The sequence below is a fragment of a genome, unplaced genomic scaffold (genome assembly GCF_019419815.1).
Source record: "Pyrus x bretschneideri cultivar Hongxiangsu unplaced genomic scaffold, Pyrus_bretschneideri_v1 Contig22, whole genome shotgun sequence".
In the NCBI taxonomy this organism is placed as follows: domain Eukaryota; kingdom Viridiplantae; phylum Streptophyta; class Magnoliopsida; order Rosales; family Rosaceae; genus Pyrus; species Pyrus x bretschneideri.
This window is the reverse complement of record NW_025999524.1, coordinates 1859378-1877224: the sequence shown is the minus strand read 5'-3', so window position 1 is coordinate 1877224 and position 17847 is coordinate 1859378. Positions and strand designations below refer to the sequence as shown.

At 40.0% G+C, this 17847-nt stretch overlaps 3 protein-coding genes across 3 annotated transcripts; 1 reads left to right on the top strand and 2 right to left on the bottom strand.

The window, feature by feature from the left end:
• Positions 1–851: 851 nt before the first annotated feature.
• On the bottom strand, positions 852–5755 carry LOC125477650. Its single transcript, XM_048585020.1, has 4 exons — positions 4940–5755; positions 2106–2705; positions 1730–2018; positions 852–1226 (listed from the first exon to the last, which is right to left on the bottom strand). Exons 1-4 carry the CDS (start codon positions 5576–5578, stop codon positions 1192–1194), a joined length of 1563 nt encoding a protein of 520 aa, XP_048440977.1. The 5' UTR covers positions 5579–5755; the 3' UTR covers positions 852–1191.
• A 3456-nt stretch (positions 5756–9211) lies between these two features.
• On the top strand, positions 9212–11815 carry LOC103950891 (LEAF RUST 10 DISEASE-RESISTANCE LOCUS RECEPTOR-LIKE PROTEIN KINASE-like 1.5). The gene is given in 2 exon segments (XM_009362140.3): positions 9212–11245; positions 11247–11815. Coding segments are annotated over 2 exon segments (1923 nt in total). The 5' UTR covers positions 9212–9494; the 3' UTR covers positions 11419–11815.
• Positions 11816–12075: 260 nt separating this feature from the next.
• LOC103950961 (tetratricopeptide repeat protein 38-like) lies at positions 12076–16355 on the bottom strand. The gene is made up of 14 exons (XM_048585070.1): positions 16039–16355; positions 15782–15934; positions 15593–15691; positions 14723–14824; positions 14330–14473; positions 14124–14218; positions 13907–14036; positions 13730–13834; positions 13320–13426; positions 13184–13235; positions 12831–12920; positions 12655–12739; positions 12516–12580; positions 12076–12393 (listed from the first exon to the last, which is right to left on the bottom strand). Exons 1-14 carry the CDS (start codon positions 16129–16131, stop codon positions 12304–12306), a joined length of 1410 nt encoding a protein of 469 aa, XP_048441027.1. The 5' UTR covers positions 16132–16355; the 3' UTR covers positions 12076–12303.
• Positions 16356–17847: the final 1492 nt, after the last annotated feature.

The following is a 17847-nucleotide window of genomic DNA, read 5'->3' as shown; positions in this document are numbered from 1 at the left end:
TTCTCCGGCAACCATCTGAAAAGTGGTGATACAAATATCTTGACGAACAAAAGAGTACTCGTCGTCTCTAGTCTGGACAAGACAAAAATCCTTGTCTCCCAGATGAACCAACTGCTCTGTCAACTCACTGAATCGAGATGGCTTAAGAGCACTATCCAGGACTTGCAACGGTATGGGTGTGCTTAGTCTACAGGCAATATTGCTACCCTCTTCACCATAACTGATCCCAAATTGATCGCTAGCACTTTATCACAAGTTAACGAAAAGCCATAGATAGTCTGGTCTACAACCACAGCCCTCCCGACGAAGCCAGTGTGATCTGATGTAACTCGATGCCATTCTTGTGTCTTGATATGAAAGACATAGATTTGTAATTGGACCCCATTCATGTGACGCAGGGAAAACAAAATCCAGCCGTGACAAACAGCGTAACCACATATAAACATGTAGCGGCACTCTATGTAATACGGAAAATGAGGCAGTGTCTCCCAAGTTTCCTGACCAGGGATCTGCAATATGGTAGATGTGTCCGTACGCAGAGACAACAGACCCGAGCGGCTTAGGTGTTTTAGGGGCAGGGAATGTTTCAGATGTGGTATCCATGGCACAGTTATGTCCAATAAAAGTGGGGGTTTGGCGGCGTCTGAATCTGAATGTACCATTCGACAAAACTTGGAGTTGGAATTGCTGAAAATCCTTGCACACTGAGAGTGAAGACAGGGAAGCGGCTCCTTCTCGAAGAACTTGTACACGGGTTCAAGTAGATCAAGAGGGACTTCGGATAGATTTATTGGAATTAGAAGATGTATGAAATTAGAAGATTTTAATTTATTTCTAATATTTAAGAAGAAAAAAAAATTATATATATATATATAATGTAATATCTCAGGAGGAACAAAGCCACCAGTTCATCTAAAAATGCTCATACAAAAGCATAATTTTTACAGATTTAACTAAGTCCCAAGTGAAAAAAAAAAGGACAAGAACACAAGTCCTTCAACTCTCTGCATATCATGTACTTAAGCTGTTGCGACACCAACCGAAGGCAGGACTTCGCATCCTCCGGTGATTCAAATCCTTGGTATATACCATACATAGAAGTCTCCTAAATCAAAATATGTGCAGAAGATGATGAGAGTGTATATTTGCAGCCGGACCAAAACTTTGATTTCCGTTTGATGACGATGCCTCCTATAACAAACCCTGTTTTGCAAGATCTTTCCCAGCTGATACACCAAAAGGGAAAAATTGGTAAGGCGTACGCAACAGCACAAGACAAGACCAATCCAAGTCTCTAAATCGGGAATTGAAAATCTACAAACAGATTATGTCACTTACAACTCAGTTAACAAGAAAAACCAAAAGAAATTAACGAGAGCATTGAATCGCTCTCTCGACAAGCATTGTCTTTTAACTTCAATCTTGTACAAGTAGCGCGATTCTAAATACTCGAATTGGAAATGGTTATGAGATTTCCAATTCCGAGCCATATACTGTAATGCATTTAACAGACACTCTATTTTTCCGTTCTACAAATCGACATTTTCGCTCCTTATAAGACTAAAACAGCACATCTTTATATGGAGAAGCCAATGCTATCTAGTTGTCACTTTCAGTTCACAAAATTTTTCAGCAAAACGGCATCAGAACTCGCAGAATTGATCACAATTAGTAAGTTGAACATGAAGCAATGGTAGCAGTGATTAATCGAAATTAACAAAAGCCTCACCTTTTGAAGTCGGCAACACCAGGACAACCTGCATGGTCACATTGTTCGGGGGAAGCTGCAATCGAAGTGGATAGAGCTGGTGATTCAAAGGGCTTCGAGCACAAACGATGATCCCCTCAATCCCGGTTTCCTCCTCGAGCTTACGAGTCAATTCATCAACCCCGATTCCTTTAAAAGTCATAGAGTAGCCCTGCGCTGCTTCATCATTCACATCGCCGTTATCTTCAGCTATCTGGTAATATATAGTCCTCCCCTCCTTCGGCGGCGACTCCACATAAGAATCACTCGACTGCAATTTATAATTCATCAAATTAAATTAGATTAAATCGAAGAAAAAAAAATCGAACTTTAAGAAAAACCCAATTCAGAAACAAACCCCTTGTCTTGAAAAATGGTTGGATTTGACGGAAGCGGCTGATGGGGAGCTGGAATCGAAATCCAGAGAATCAGAATGGGGAAGCGGCGGCGGTCCGGAGGGCCAAGCAGCCGGAGAGTTGGTACGAATCTCGACAACATCGATATCCCACAGAACCCAATCTTGCGTTGCGGTTCTGTGAGGAATGTCGTGAGTCACCGAGTTCCGCCACGGCGGCAGTCCCCCATTGGCTCGGAGGAATTTTCCGTACCGGGTCTTGAGCCGGACCTGCTTGCAATCCATGACGGGCTCCCACTCGACGGAGGAGTCGAGCCGCTGCGGCAGAGTCTGCAGCACTTTCTGGCCAGTCATCCCAAGGAGGAAGGGCTGGTTGGAGGCGGTGAGGTACTTGCCGAAGCAGCTCTTGAGTCGGATGATGTTGTCGGAGTCGGGCACGAACTCGACGGTCCACCGGGCTCTCTTGGATGATCCATTTCGCTCCTGGATTACGGATTCCTCGTCCTCCTCGGCTAGGAGGTACTTCTCGAGGTGGCTGCGGAGGCGCACCGCCTTGGCGTTGCGGAAGAAGTCCATTCCGATTCGGAACTTGTTGGTATGCATCTGCGGAAAAATGGTTTCGGATTAAAAAATCGGAAGATCTAACGGATTTTTCGGTTTCTGAAAATCTAATTCGGACAAGCAAATGTGGAGTGTACGCTTTGAAGATGTGATGAATTTCAAACTTGTACTGATCAAGCAACGACAAATGCCAGTGAGCTCCCATGACCTACAGCGTGATTGGCCACGCGGTTGTGTACACGTGTCACTCACGTGGCCTAATCTCTTTACGGGTTCCGCGTGGAGAGCCTTTGAGCGGCCGACTTCCCTTCATGGGCCTGGCCCGAGTGCATTTTCTTGTTATTAATTATGATGCATCAGAAGCAAATTACACACAGGGTCACCAAATAAAACAAACCTAGAGTCGCATTCAAAACATGGACAATATGGGGTTGGGAGTTCCTAGGGAGGAGTATGCGACAGAGATCCTCTCTGAATTTCATTGTCCGGAGCTTAAGAACCAGGCAATTCGGATCATTCAGATTGAATTTGACAATTCTACTAACTCATTTTATTGACCCACCTCACACAAACTCAGGGCTCCAATCTTTTTTTCACACTAACCTAGAGCCCGAATTTTTTAGTCAAATCTAGATACTAATGTCCAAAGAAGATCCAAATTGGCGAATTTGTTCTTGAAATTACCATCTTACCTTTTGGATAAATTAATAAGAATGCTAATTTAGTCAACTCCATTCGATGTGAATGACTTTGTGACAAAGCAAACTAGTAAATTTTTAGTTCACCAACAAAAAAAAAATGTTAATTTATATAAAAATTTATTAGATTTGCGTAGTCACGAAGTCATTCACATAGACTTGAGTTGACTAAATCTTTCAAGTGATAGGTTTAATAATAAAATGAGGATAGTAGTTAAGACACTATTGAAAATTTCCCCCTGTTTTTTAATTTATGGTAGTACACCTAACTAGCCCAAAAAATATCACACATGTAAGCCAACCTAAAAATATCGAATCCGTGACAAGTAAAATCTACCAAGTGTTTTCTTAATATATTTTTGTAGATGAGGGTAGAATTGTCCACTTCCACTACAAATTGTCCACTTCCACTACAAAGGTGTAATGTCTATTTCATGACACGTGTACAATATAATACGGCACGATGAGGGATCGAGAGGAAAGGAGTGAAGACTTAACCAAATGTGATGTGTATTAATAAAGTAGTGCGGCATTAAGTTGTAGTGGGGAAGGGTTGGTGACATAGTATGCGCATTTTTGAGATTATATTGCAATTAGGGAACTAAATTCCATCAACTTCAATAGATATACGGAAATGGTATTGTGTTTAGTAGCTACGTAAATATACGTTTACACGCTAGTTGCAATTCAACATTGCTAATTAGGGCTAAATCACGGGCTAATTGATGATAGTTACGCATCCGTCTCATTTTTTCGAGACGGTTTTTTTATCATGATGGTTTGTGTCACTAGTGAACACACATATTATCTGAGCATATACTATGTATTTATATATCTAATATTGAAAAGTAACTTAAAAGTACAGACTCAATGACATGTAAGTTCATTTCATATTTTAAAGGAACTTTATGATTTGATTCCTAACAATTTCTTGTGGAAAAAATTTAAATAGAAAAATAAAAGTTGCGCAATACATGCATCAAATCGGTCAATGTCTTTTTGCCCAAAATGCAAGATTCCTCACTCAATTAGGAATGAGATGTGATATGCACACATCCCATTTTACTTCTCACACACCTTTTTAATTTTCGGCTCTCGGATCAGATGAATAATAAGATCAGCGGACAGAAATTATCAAGAGATGTGTAAGAAGTAAAATGGGATGTATGGATATCACATCCCTTAGGAATTAAGAGTGTACACACTACATGCATGTCCAATCACCAAACATTATTCCATTGCCTAAATGCATGACCATATAATTTAATTCAACCATTAAGCACTTTTAGGATGAACCAGCAATTTATCTGGTAATTAATTAAGAAAAGTGATTTACGTAATTTTATTTATTTTTATCATGCATTTATTAATTTATTATTATTTTTTTATATAATTGTTTGATTGAAAAATAATTAAAAAAGAAACGAGGGTGAAAAGGAAAAATATGGAAATGTGACAGTGGTTAATCAGAGACAATCAACATGGTATGTCATGATCAAACAAAGATGCTTGATTAAAATTTAATTGCGATTAATAAGACTAATTAATTAAAATTAATTAAGCAAAAACTAAACATACCTGCTTAGCCAGGTTTTTCGACGACGGCTTCGGAGTCATAACCAGGTTTTTCAACGACGGCTTAGGAGACATAATTCTAGGCGACTTGGTCGAAAACACCGAAACGGGCGACCCGTTAGGCTCGTCGGAAAACGACGAAAAACTCGACTGCTGCGACAGCAAGAAGTCAGTCAACGACTCTGACGCCGGAACCTCCGCCTCCAGAACGTCCCACAAAATCCAGTTCTGGGTGGATGACGTGGAGGGGTCGTCGTGAGTGAGGGAGTTTCGCCACGGCGGCGGCCCACCGTTGGCGCGCAAGTACTTGCCGCACCACGTCCGCAGCTTGACCTGGAACCCGTCGCGTATGGGTTCCCACTCGAACTTCCAGCCGACGAGCTTGTCGGCCTCCGCCTGGAGGACTTTCTTGCCGGTCATGCCGAGGAGGAAGGGGAGGTCGGTGGCGGTGAGGTAGAGGCCGTGGCAGCTCTTGAGACGGATGGCGTGGCGTTTGTTCTCAACAAGCTCGACCGTCCACCGGGCCTTTCGGGAGGTGCCGTTCCGGCTCTGGCGGACGGACTCCATGTTGTCGTCGGCGACGAGGTACTTGTCGAGGTGGCTTCGCAGCTTGACCGCCCTGGCGGTGTTGAAGAACTCCATGATTGATGGTCAAAAAATGAGATTGTGGATGCGGATGAAAATTGACTAGGAGTATAGTACGTGAAATTTTTAATAAAATTGGGGTTTGGGAAAAGGGTGGGTGTGTTGGGTTTTGCTTGTTGGTATTAAACTGCTTTTCTAGATGGTTTATATTATAGTCACTTTTAGGCTCGTTTGGGATGGACTCGTAGGAAGCACTTATCCTAGAAGAGTTTTTATGGTAAAAGTGATAAAACAATATGTTAAAGTTAAATTGAAGTGTTTAGGGGAATCAGTAGGAATAACCTGTTTCATGAATTTAATAACGATTACGTATTTATCACAAATGATGATTGAACGATATATAACAATCATGCAACAATAATATAACAATCATGCACGATGATATGATGACAAATAGTTTAAACTCGAGTGAAAAGAGTTAAGAGAACGATCTTTTCACCTCCTAAAAACAAATACACACTTGATTGGAAGATTAGTATTGTCAAGCGTTTGGATTGCGGAAGAAGAAAAATGAGAAGGAAATGACGATAAGGGACTTTGGTGATGACCCACGAAATTTCCCGGTGGCTACAATTCATTGACGAGTCGAAGAAGTTGGGCTCACGTCATATGTATCGGAATTAGGGTTAGGGCTTGTGACTATCGATGGCTTACAGAGACTGGTTTTGTCTTGGAATGGCAACGCGTACGAGGGCGTTTGTCGTATCATCTAGAAGTTCATATTAGTGGACAGACCAGATTATTTTGGACAATTCTTCGCATGCAGTCAGTCGGTCAAAATTTTTTGACCCGACTCCTCTACTACCAGCAAAATATTTACGATATTTGACCAAAAAACAAAACATTTATGATATTCACATACTATATTCTTTGTTTCTAACGATAATTGATCTCGTACCAAAAATAATAAGAACTAATTCATGTATTTTTGTTTACCAAATATTAAAAAGATTCATGCATTTCCTAGTTTCTCAAAATAATTCATTGTTCCATATCAATATTCCCTTCAATTGTCCTTTTTAAACTAGAGAGATTAAGGGTCACTTTGAAAAGGTTTTTAAAATGATTGAACGGATTTTAAGGAAAATGTTTTTGGATTCCAAAAGCATTTAAATTGTTTTCTGCAAGAAGCACCAACACTTCAAGTGATTTTCCAGGATCAATTGCATTTTACTAAATATTAGTTTCAAAAACATTTTCACAAAATACACTTTTAGTAGTTTTAAAAACAGTTACAAACGAGTCTTCAATTAAAACAATATTAAGATACACTACTATGAGCATTTTAATGCAAAAAAATTGAAGTCGACTTCTGCAATACAATGTATACATCAGGTTCTAACTGATTGCAACTTAAACAACTTAATAATTTAAATAAATTTTTATTACAAATGATATTCTAAATTAATTTATACTAATACGAGTTAGAGAAAATTTGAAATCGTGACGCATAAAGGGCTCTCAACCACCAGATTAGTCCACTACGTGCCGCTAGTCTAAATAATTAAACAAAAGAAAAATAAACCAAATACAAAAAGTAAACCGAGAAATAAAGTGCCATGGGCCATGCAGTTTTAGTTCGTGCATTGCAATCCTATCAACTTTTTGTATGGGCCATGCAATTTCTTGTCTCAAGGAACTTAAGTTATACTGGGCCATTAATAACGAGATGGGCTTTCCACAATAATATCGACGTACACATCCAGACGTGGGCCTACCTCAGGTTTGAGGTACAATGACTGGAACTCCCGTCCTTTTAACGTTGAGCATCTCCAATGATGCAGACAAATCGGAAATATAATATGCAAAACTGTACTAAACCTCTGATACTATCTAATAGGAAGGGCATCTTTCCGGATCTTTTCCATTTAAACCTGCTTATCAAATAATATGGACTCTTGAAATTTGATCCAACGGTTAAAATTATTATAACTTTTAAAGTAGACCTGAATTTTTAGCCATTTGATCAAATTTCAAAAACCTGAATTATTTGATGAGAACGATTAGGTGGAAGGGATTGGAGATGATCACTTTCCTAATTTTTCGTTAACATGTCAAATGACAGCAATGTAAACCAACAAAAATACACCACATGAAAGTTAAATATGAAAAATATGTAAAACAGCAAAATTAATATAAATGCTAGATTATACCGTTAATCAAATGTACATTTTCTAATTCATAAAAAATAAAAGAAAAACTTGAAAAAAAAAAAAAAAACATACACCACATCTATCCCTCCATCAGCCGCAGCCCTAAACACCTACACCAGATGGACCCAGTTTTTGTATTGTTCAGAACAATTAATTATCTGCAGTTAAGGACAAGGATTCTTTTTGGATTTTTTTTTTGTAGAGATTTAAAGATCAATTAATTGTGTCCGTTCATTGTATATTATGAGATCAGTTTTTGTTAAGTACTATTTATATTCAATTTAAAATTTAAAATAATTTATAACCGTACGATGTACAATTAATTGATCCTTTGAGTTCCCACAAAAGGAATCATATTCCCGCAATTACAAACCCTTTTTTTTTTTTTTTTTTTTAACAACATCGACGGTACAAAACAGCTGCAAACTTCATTATTGATAAGAATCGTTGCATGTATAAAGCAAAATCGTGTCATAATTGAAGTAATCAAGCAAATAATAAAATGGCAATTATTTTGAAGGGAGAGATCTGAAGCTTCTGTTAATAATACAAAAGTAATTTCGGAGGTTAAAAAAGTTGAAGTATGTTTGAATGTGATGTGACATTCTATAAAGATAAAAGTAAAAGCATTCTTCACCATGGAAAATGAAAGGTAAGAGAATAGAAGAAATGGAAAAGGGAAGGAAGAGGTAAATAACATTCCCACCACTTTATTCGTCTTAGTTGTAGTTTTACTAATTTTTCTTCAGCAATCCGTATTACAAAAATTGAACCGTGAAGATTAAATTGAGAAAAGTATTATTTTTGTTACATATCAATTTAATGGAGATAAAGCTAGACTACTTGGTTGTAATTTCAACTTCGACAAATATAAAGATTGTTATAGCATATTTGAAAATTTTAATTGTTGGATCTTTGATCACAATAATTAAAATTTGCTTGTAGAAGACGTTTTACTGCATGAACACAAAGTAACTATGTCTATGACATTTACCTTGCAGTCATACCCTAAACCTTGATTGCCACCACGAATAAAAAATACATTGCCATAAAACTCATTGAATATATCTATATAAAATAACAAATTAGTTCTTTTATCGATAGTTTGAAAATACTTTCGGTGGTGCAAAAATACGAAGTTTAGGATGAATATTAAACTTCCACAATTTATTAAGCATAGAAGTTTTAGTGTTGATTGCTAACGGTTAGCTGACTCTACTCTACCTCCGTGTACGCGAGCCTGCGTCCCGGCGTTTTTCAACCCGTTTGCTGCGGCTCCACCGAAGTTCGGAAATACTCACAAAGGCATTTCAATCTCTTCCTAGTCACAAGTCTGGCTCTCATCCGCAGCTGATTTCGAACCCGAGACCTTCAATTTTTAGTTTGAAAGAAGCTTCAGAATCCACCATTTACCACTAGATCATCAGCTTGTGATTAACATTATATAAACTAGGATAATTTGAATTATTATTTTTACCGTAATCTCGTGAATACAGATCGTCCAATACTTATAACGGTAAATGCTACTTAACGTAAAACTCAACTCACAATGAAAAACTCTTCACCATTATTCAACCCACCTCGATCACCACTATTCACCCACCAGGTCCACCACCTCTTTCGAGTTTTTTTGTCCTCTCTCTCGATCTCCACCTCACTTCACGTGACCCTCGGATTCAAAATCTCAATTTTTTTTCTTTCATGACTACTGGAACTTCACTCTTTACGCTCCCTTCTCACTCCCATTCCCTTCCACATCCATGCCTCCACCACCACTATCACCACACTCCGTCGCGCTCTCAGTCCTGATCCTCCTAACACTCTACTCAGCTGCCACCGCCGCCCACTCATGTTTCCCAAAACCATCGTCCTCCTCCACATTTTCATGTCCACCATTCACATCACCGCCGCCGTTCCCCTTCTCTTCTTCACCAGGCTGCGGCCACCCTTCTTTCCAAATCAAATGCTCTGCCCCCCACTCCACCATCTCCATCAATAAGCTCTCTTTCTCTCTCATCAGCTACGATCCCATCGCCTCCTCACTTCTCCTCTCTCCCCACACCACCAACTCAACAGTCACAAACTGCTCGACCTCTAACTATCCTTCCATTCCTAGCCGCTCCATCAACATCTCCGCCACCCCATTCCGAATATCCGACGCCTCCTGCTCCCGCCTCTCAGTTCTCAAGCCTTGCTTCCAGCCAAATCTTCCCAACTGCAGCCATTGCCCTTGGGACTGCAAGCTCATCAAACACCCACTCAAGCTTCTCAACGACTGCGGATCTCCGCACCGCCCTGTCACCCAGCAGGGCTGCCACGACGACGTCTTGAGCTTTCTCGACGATTTCCTCAAAATTGGGATCGAGCTGGAGTGGGACGAAGCTCAAGACTCTTACTTTTCCAGCTGCAGAGCTTGCAAGTCCAACAATGGCTTCTGCGGCTTTAACTCCTCCGACCCAAATAAGCCATTCCTCTGTTTTTACGACGAAACTCACCTCACGCCGCCGTGGATTAGCAAAGACAACCCGAATCGAATCGCCATCTTGTCCTCCGTGTTCACATTGGCTTGCTTCCTACTCGTCGTCTCTGTTGTCATAGCCGTCTTCAGGTCCAAAAGATTAAGCTCCGCTGCAACAGAAGAAGACCCAACAACTCTGTTCCTCCACCGCCACCGCTCCGCCAACCTCCTCCCGCCAGTTTTCACATACGAAGAGCTTGAATCCTCAACAAACCAATTCGACCCGAAACGCAAAATCGGGGACGGCGGGTTCGGGTCTGTATATCTGGGTCAGCTCTACGACGGCAGAGTCGTTGCCGTAAAACACCTCCACAAACCCCTCCGCGGCGCCGCCGCATCCGGTAAAGCCTTCTCCAACAAATGCTTCTGCAACGAAATCCTAATACTCTCCTCCATTGACCACCCAAATTTAGTCAAACTCCACGGCTACTGCAGCGACCCGAGAGGCCTCCTTCTCGTCTACGACTACGTCCCCAACGGCACCCTCGCGGACCACCTCCACGGCCCCAAGAGCCTCTACCGGAAAGGGTCGATGACGTGGCAGGTGAGAGTCGACGTTGCTCTGCAAACCGCAATGGTTATGGAGTACCTGCACTTCTCGGTGGTGCCACCGGTGGTCCATAGAGACATAACGTCGTCGAATATCTTCGTCGAGAAAGATATGCGGATTAAAGTCGGGGACTTTGGGCTTTCCAGGCTCTTGGTTTTCCCCGAAAGGACGTCGTCCAGTTCCGGGTACGTTTGGACCGGCCCGCAGGGGACGCCTGGGTACTTGGACCCGGATTACTACCGGTCGTTCCGGTTGACCGACAAGAGTGACGTGTACAGTTTCGGTGTCGTTTTACTGGAGCTGGTTTCGGGGCTGAAGGCGGTGGACAAGCGGAGGGACAAGAGGGAGCTGGCGCTGGCGGATTTGGTGGTGCAAAAAATCCAGACGGGCCTGCTACACCAGGTGGTGGACCCGGTTCTCGTTGTCGACGGGGACGTATCCGACTGGCGTGTATGCGGCGGCTGAGCTGGCGTTCAGGTGCGTTGCGGCGGATAAGGACGACAGGCCGGACGCCAAGGAAGTGGTGGAGGAGCTAAAGCGGATCAGGAACCGCACACGTGGGGTGTCCCGGGCTTCGAGTTCGAGCGTGATGGGTGAGGACGTGGCAAAGGGATGATTTGATTGGACGTGTGTGGGGCCCGTGGGCGGGGCGTGGGGTCTGGTGTGCATGTGTGGGTTTTGACCGACAAGTGAAGTCACTGAAGTGAAAGAGTGAGGGGGAAGTCAGAGATGGCTGCGACATGTGAGTACAGGAATGGATTTGTGTTTGGTTAAAACTTTGGAACTCCCCTCTGCTTTTCGCCTGCTTCTGGCATTTACTCTCTCTCTCTCTCTCTCTGTATTCTATAATCTCCTTCCAAATCAAATTTTGGCGTTTTGTTCACGTCTGCTGAGTTATATTTCAATTCAATCAATCGTCGACCATTGAATCCTAATCCGCACATCTATCGTTCATTGTTTCTGTGTGTCATATATCGAAGCATTATAATAAATGTGATTTCTAGCATGGAATTTTCAATTTTGGTTTCTCAATTAATTTGTCTACGAAAGTGGGAACTTTAGCCATCCCGAATTTATATTCCCGTTATCAAGTTAAGGGAACAAGAGAAACGGACATGTTGAAGTTAAATGTGTGGAATGGCGAGTGTACAAGTTGTACTCAAATACATTGGAGCCTGTTTTCCTGTGGGAGTGTCTAACCATTAAGCTGGTTAGGCTATCTTATCCTGTTTCTTCGTTTTCCCATTGTAAACACATAATTGCAAAAGAAGCATCAACTAACTGTTTCCAAAGTAGGACACTTGGTTGTTCTTTTAGTTGAAACAAAATGTAAATATTTGTTCATGTTACACGAGAATGCCATGTAGATGGAACATTGGAAGTACAATGTAACGTTGAAAGATAGTACACATAATACAGGGGACATATACAACACCTGGTTTTCTCACTCCACGGTCATGGAGATGTGCAAGTGTTCGGCTTGGCTGTGATATCTTACTGGTTACGGGAAATATGCGTTCTCCAAACGCTTGGCTTCCTCACTTGCAGTTGCTGCCTCCTCTTCCCTGCCCGCCAGTTTATAGCCTCTCTCCTGCAAGCAAGACATGAAGCTGTTACATGAAACTGTTCAGACTGAAATCGTTCCTATTGCTCATATTCTAATCGAGGAGTACGAAGCTAAAGTATGTCATTTAGTATGGCAGATATATATACCAGCAGGCGCCAAAAGAAGGGGATACCCTCTCTTGTTTTGATCCGCTTCTCAAGCACTTCAATCGCTGAAATCCGCACACAAGTCAGAAGAAAGCCACCGGTGGGGCTTGATGGCGAAACAATAGCGTGTGTATCATACCTTTTGCAGCTTGTCCATTGTTAAGCAGCATACAGTACCAGACTTCATTGAATATATCAAGCTGTTCACCCGATGCTCCGATCATCTTGAATGATAGTAAATAAGAATTCTTTAGCGCTACTCTATGTGGAAATAGAGAAGAATAAGACGAGGAAATCAGTTCTCAATGTTAATACCTTGCAGTTATCTGCATCAAATTCAGGACCAAGCAATTCTAATGCTTGTTTTTCATTACCCTTCCCATACTCGTACGTGGCTTCTGCAAGCTGATAACGAAGATATTGTCCTGTTATTTATAATGACAAACCAAACATAACAACGATAATCTTCTACATTCATTCTCTTGCTTATAGTATGGGTAAAAGAGCCCTGGATAAAGGTAACAACACGATTTCTTACTGCCCATAAAACGTTCAATGCTATGCTCCCTTTATGAAGAAGATTCAGTAGGTGGTATAACATGAGACCAACATTGAATGCAAATATAAAGCTAACTTTGAAGAGACGATGCAGAAAGAAATGAACAAACCAGCATTGCTTTCTGCATGAACTGTTGCTTCTTTTTGCTCATCTTCGCAATTCTACATGAGGACCAAAGTAGGAATTAATACATTGAAAGATAATGGTTGATAGAGTAAGTTTGAGTGAGTGGAAGGTTATTTCACCTGGATTTTAAGCCCTTAAGTAATTCTTCTGCCTTTGAAATTTCACCAGTACGAGTCAACGCCCATAAAATTAACACGTCAAGATGCCACTCTAAATACCAGTTGGCCTGAACAAAATGGAACAAATTCAGATAACAGAACTGTGTCTGACAACAATTAAAGCACACAAAGCATGGAATGCCCATCACCTAGCGAAATAACATTGCAATAAGAGCTACCAATTCATATAATTCTTTCCTAAATTATAGTTCTAGCGATCGAAAAATTAATAAATATTCTCCTTCTACACATTTATACAAGCTATCCCTTATTCTATGGGTGTATTCTGCACTTTTCAAATCACTATTCTTTGCTGCATAAACGAGCTCACCTCTTGAGAAAAATGAAAATGAACCCAAGGTTTAACTTACTTGATCTGTCACACAATTAGCTAAAGTCTTCAAATGGTCCTCAAAGGCATCCATTTCACCTCGAACATGCACCCGTAACAACAACCCAAGGGCATTCAAGTAGACCTAATTGCACAAGACGTTAGGAACCGAAAATGCAAAAGAGCCGGGTGATCTAAAAAAATACTTTCAACAAACCTCTGGACGTGCAGCATCAGGTTTCTCCAACTCCTTCCAGATTCGATGGTCATATAAATCTTGGATTCTTTGGATTGGAGCATGGCCTTCTAAATAACAAAGAGCTACATGCCACCAATTGTGTGTAAGCCTGATGATTGTCACACTTGTTAGCATCTAATTACCAAGTAAAGTGAGAAAAAAAAAATCAAACTATAAACTAATTCAATATGCATACATGAATGACGAACATAAATCCCATGAAGGTGAACATTCTTCCATGAACTCTACTGCCTCTTTAAAGTGGCAATTATACTGAAGAACATGGCACATCTGCATAAGAAGTTAAGAACACATGAATTACAATCAAGAACTTAAGCATTAGAAACTTCTTGCACAACTAACAGATAGTGATATGAAGCAGAGTAAATGATTAAAGCTCACATTATGTTGCACCCAGTTGTCATGCTTGTTGATCTCGTATCCCTTTTTTGCAGCTTTCTCAGCCTCTTCCATTCGTCCAAGCTCTAATAAAGGAAAAGCAAGCATGCCATACACGTAATCTTCTTGTTCATTACTGGGAAGAACCTGTTAGAAAATTGTTACGAGGGAATTGAGAAAATGTAAAATGATTCGACTACTATTTAAAACACTCAAAACCGCAGAAAAGTGTGCTCTCCTAATACCTATATCTTACGCCATAAACTTTTATTATTTGGTTGAAATTGCTCAATACTCATGCAAGATGCCAGAAAAATAGCAGCTAACAAATTACATATCTTCCACTGTGCTCAACATTATTCAACGAAAATATAGACATCACATACAGAAATGAACCTGTTGAACAAGATCCAACGATAGATCAGGTCGAGCAATGTAGAAGCAGAGCACTTGGGCCCTTTTCAGAGAAGCCAAATCTTTAGGGAAACATTTCAAGAGCTGCAAAAAAATAAATAAAAATATAAAATAAAAAAAGAACTAACATTTAACCGACAGAGCCATTACAAACAATAAAGACTAAACTTATGTTGAAGGGCTGTCATTCTTATACAATATACTTGAACCACACAGTATGTCTCCTACCATATCTGCCATTGTCAAAAACAATGAGAAACAAGCAATTGAAAACATAGTTGAAAACATCCGAGCAAAATCATGCTTAATTAACACCCATTTATGTCTTGGCTTCGGGATGATATATCGGTTATGCAAACTAGAGAAGATGCCACTAAATCATAAGAGCAGATTTCCATAGGCAGGTGATTGAGCAATCATGTAAAGATTAAGCAGTGAACTCTTTATACATAAAATTGGAATTTGAAGTGAAAGAAGTTTATAGTTTGAGGCAGATTTCCAACTCAGTTTCTGCGCTGGATCATCCCATCACTGACCAAATAGTTACTAACGACCTTGTTACAATTGCCAAGAAACCATAAATTAAAGAATGAGGATCCTCTCCGGATCCTTTTTGTGAGGATATGAGACCCTTGTACATCGTCGAGTGAGAAATCATTTTAAATACTTTTACTTTAAATTAAATATAAATAGTATACGATGGAAAATTGACCGCACGATATTCGATGAACATGGAAACGGTTTGAGGATCCGGAGGGAATTCTCCTGGCAAATTAAAAGCTTAAGAAACCAAGTAACATATGCTCATCAAGGAAATAAAAACCCAATAGAGAGAAACTGGCGCTGGCCCACCTTTGAATGCAACTCAAAAGCAACATCATCGTCTCTATCCACAGAAATCAAACTATTGACAGTAGCAAACACTGCTTTCTCGTACGGCGTAGCTTGTTCCTTTGCACAACAAATTTCCCATCACGCCACATAAGTAAATATCCAAAATTAATCAACAAAAAAGGGTTAAATTTGACCAAAGAAACTCACCAGCCGGGACTTGGCGGCTTGGAGATGAGGAGGAGCACGAGAAGGATCGGAGGAGGAGAGGAAATGGGCAGCCAGTATGTTAGCAAGCACGCACTGGCCGTCGTGCGCTGCCGCCTCCAATATCACTGACCGCCGCCGGCCATAATTCAAAACCTTCATTCACTCGTCAAAAATGAAAAATGTCAAAAACCCATCTCAGATTTTCCCACACCAAAGCCAGAGAAATCGAGAAAGAGTAAAAAATCGATGGTACCCACCTGGTCGTAGAAGGCGTTGATGGCGGAGATGCAGGCGTCTGAAGAGGTCCTCACCTCGTATCCAAACTTATCCACTTTTAACTCTCCCTTCATTTCTAACTCTCTCTAGCTAGCTGAGGCTACCACTCTACTCGCCGCCGATCACAAGAAGACAGCTTTTTTGCAGAAACCGGTGCTGGGTTTTGTTTTCGTTTGCCTGTAAATCGGAAAATCAGTGTGAAACTAGTAGAGGAAATACGAAGGTCGTTCTCAGCTGTCACGGTTGGCTTGGTGCGTAGTCTAATATTGGCATCGGCTTACTCGGCCCCTTTTGTTCTTGATTTTCTTACAGAAGTCTTTTCGTGTGATCTTTTCAAAGTCTTAATAATCTACATATTTATCTTAATAAATCACCTATTATTTTTGTAAACAACAAAGTAGATATGTTATGTACCAAAACTTACCTAATTTTGATACACTAAGATTAATACGTCATGTAATACAAATAAATTCACAGTCGAAATGTAGAAATGAGAATCTCATTTAACCAATTTTGTATAATCTTTTTCGTTGTTGATAATAAATCATCTTTTTCGTTGTCGTTTACGAATCATTTTTCGTCCACGTAAAAAGAAAATAACAAATCTTATACCATAAGCAACCAGGTGCCATTTCAATGTATAGTTTTCTTAATAAGTAAACGTATTAAAAAGCTTGTCATATTTTGGAGCAAGGCATATCAGAATCAGACCCAACTTGGTATTGAGCTTATTCCTTATGCGGTTGGGGCAGTGACATCTGGAATTTGGATCTGATTCTATTCACTATTCGGGGTTCAATTTCAATCCCACCCCAATGATAACCAATATGGGGGAAAATAACAAAAGCACACAACGACGCCTGTGCCTGTGGATATTCACTTTTATGATGTGCAAGTTTTGAGAATCGTTGGTGCTATTTACACACTTATTTTTATTTTTTTATATATTTTTTTGTTAATTTTTACCATTTGATAATTTTCAATTTATAAAATCTACAACAAAAAATTGAGAAAAGTGTGTGAAAGTAAAAAAAAATGCACGGATAGTACCACCCTTTGAAAATATGACTTTTGGAACACAAAAGTCTTAGGTCATTTTACCTTGGAAAGGGCACAAGTATCTCAATATTTGGTCCTTTTAGAGCATCTTCAATGCACAGGAAAATTTAGACTCAAATTTTATATTTGAGTTTAAATATGAGTTTAAGGGTTACCAATGCATTGGGACTTAAAACTCATGTAAGTTTCCGAACAAGCTGAGACTGAAGTATGAGATTTGAGTTTAAGGTGGAGCCCATGTTAATTATTTTTTAATTAGGAAAAATATTATTCAACGAAAAGAAAAATAGATTTGAGTTTTGAGTCCAATAATCTCCGATGCATATAACGAAATTGTTAAAATCCAAATATGAGTTTTGAGTCAATCATCTCCAATGCACGTAGCTGAATTGTTAAAACTTTTCTCATAGACTCAAAACTCAAATATTTGAGTCTTTGTGTTGAAGAACAAAACCAAAATACATAAATTCATCACCTTTTTTAATACTAAAATACAAGAATATAGATTTAGAATTTGAGTGCTCTTTAGTAGTCTCGGACTGAAGGAAAGGCTAGCTCGTTATTGACAATATTTGAAAGAAGATGACGATAGCTCATTGGAGCCCTCGGTCTTCCCATCTTCATATTGTATGTTGTTTTATGAAGATACTGTAACTAGGGAGTTTAAAGAGTTTGAAAAGAGTAATGTTATTCATACCATATTTTTGTATCATATTTTCATATCATCTTAG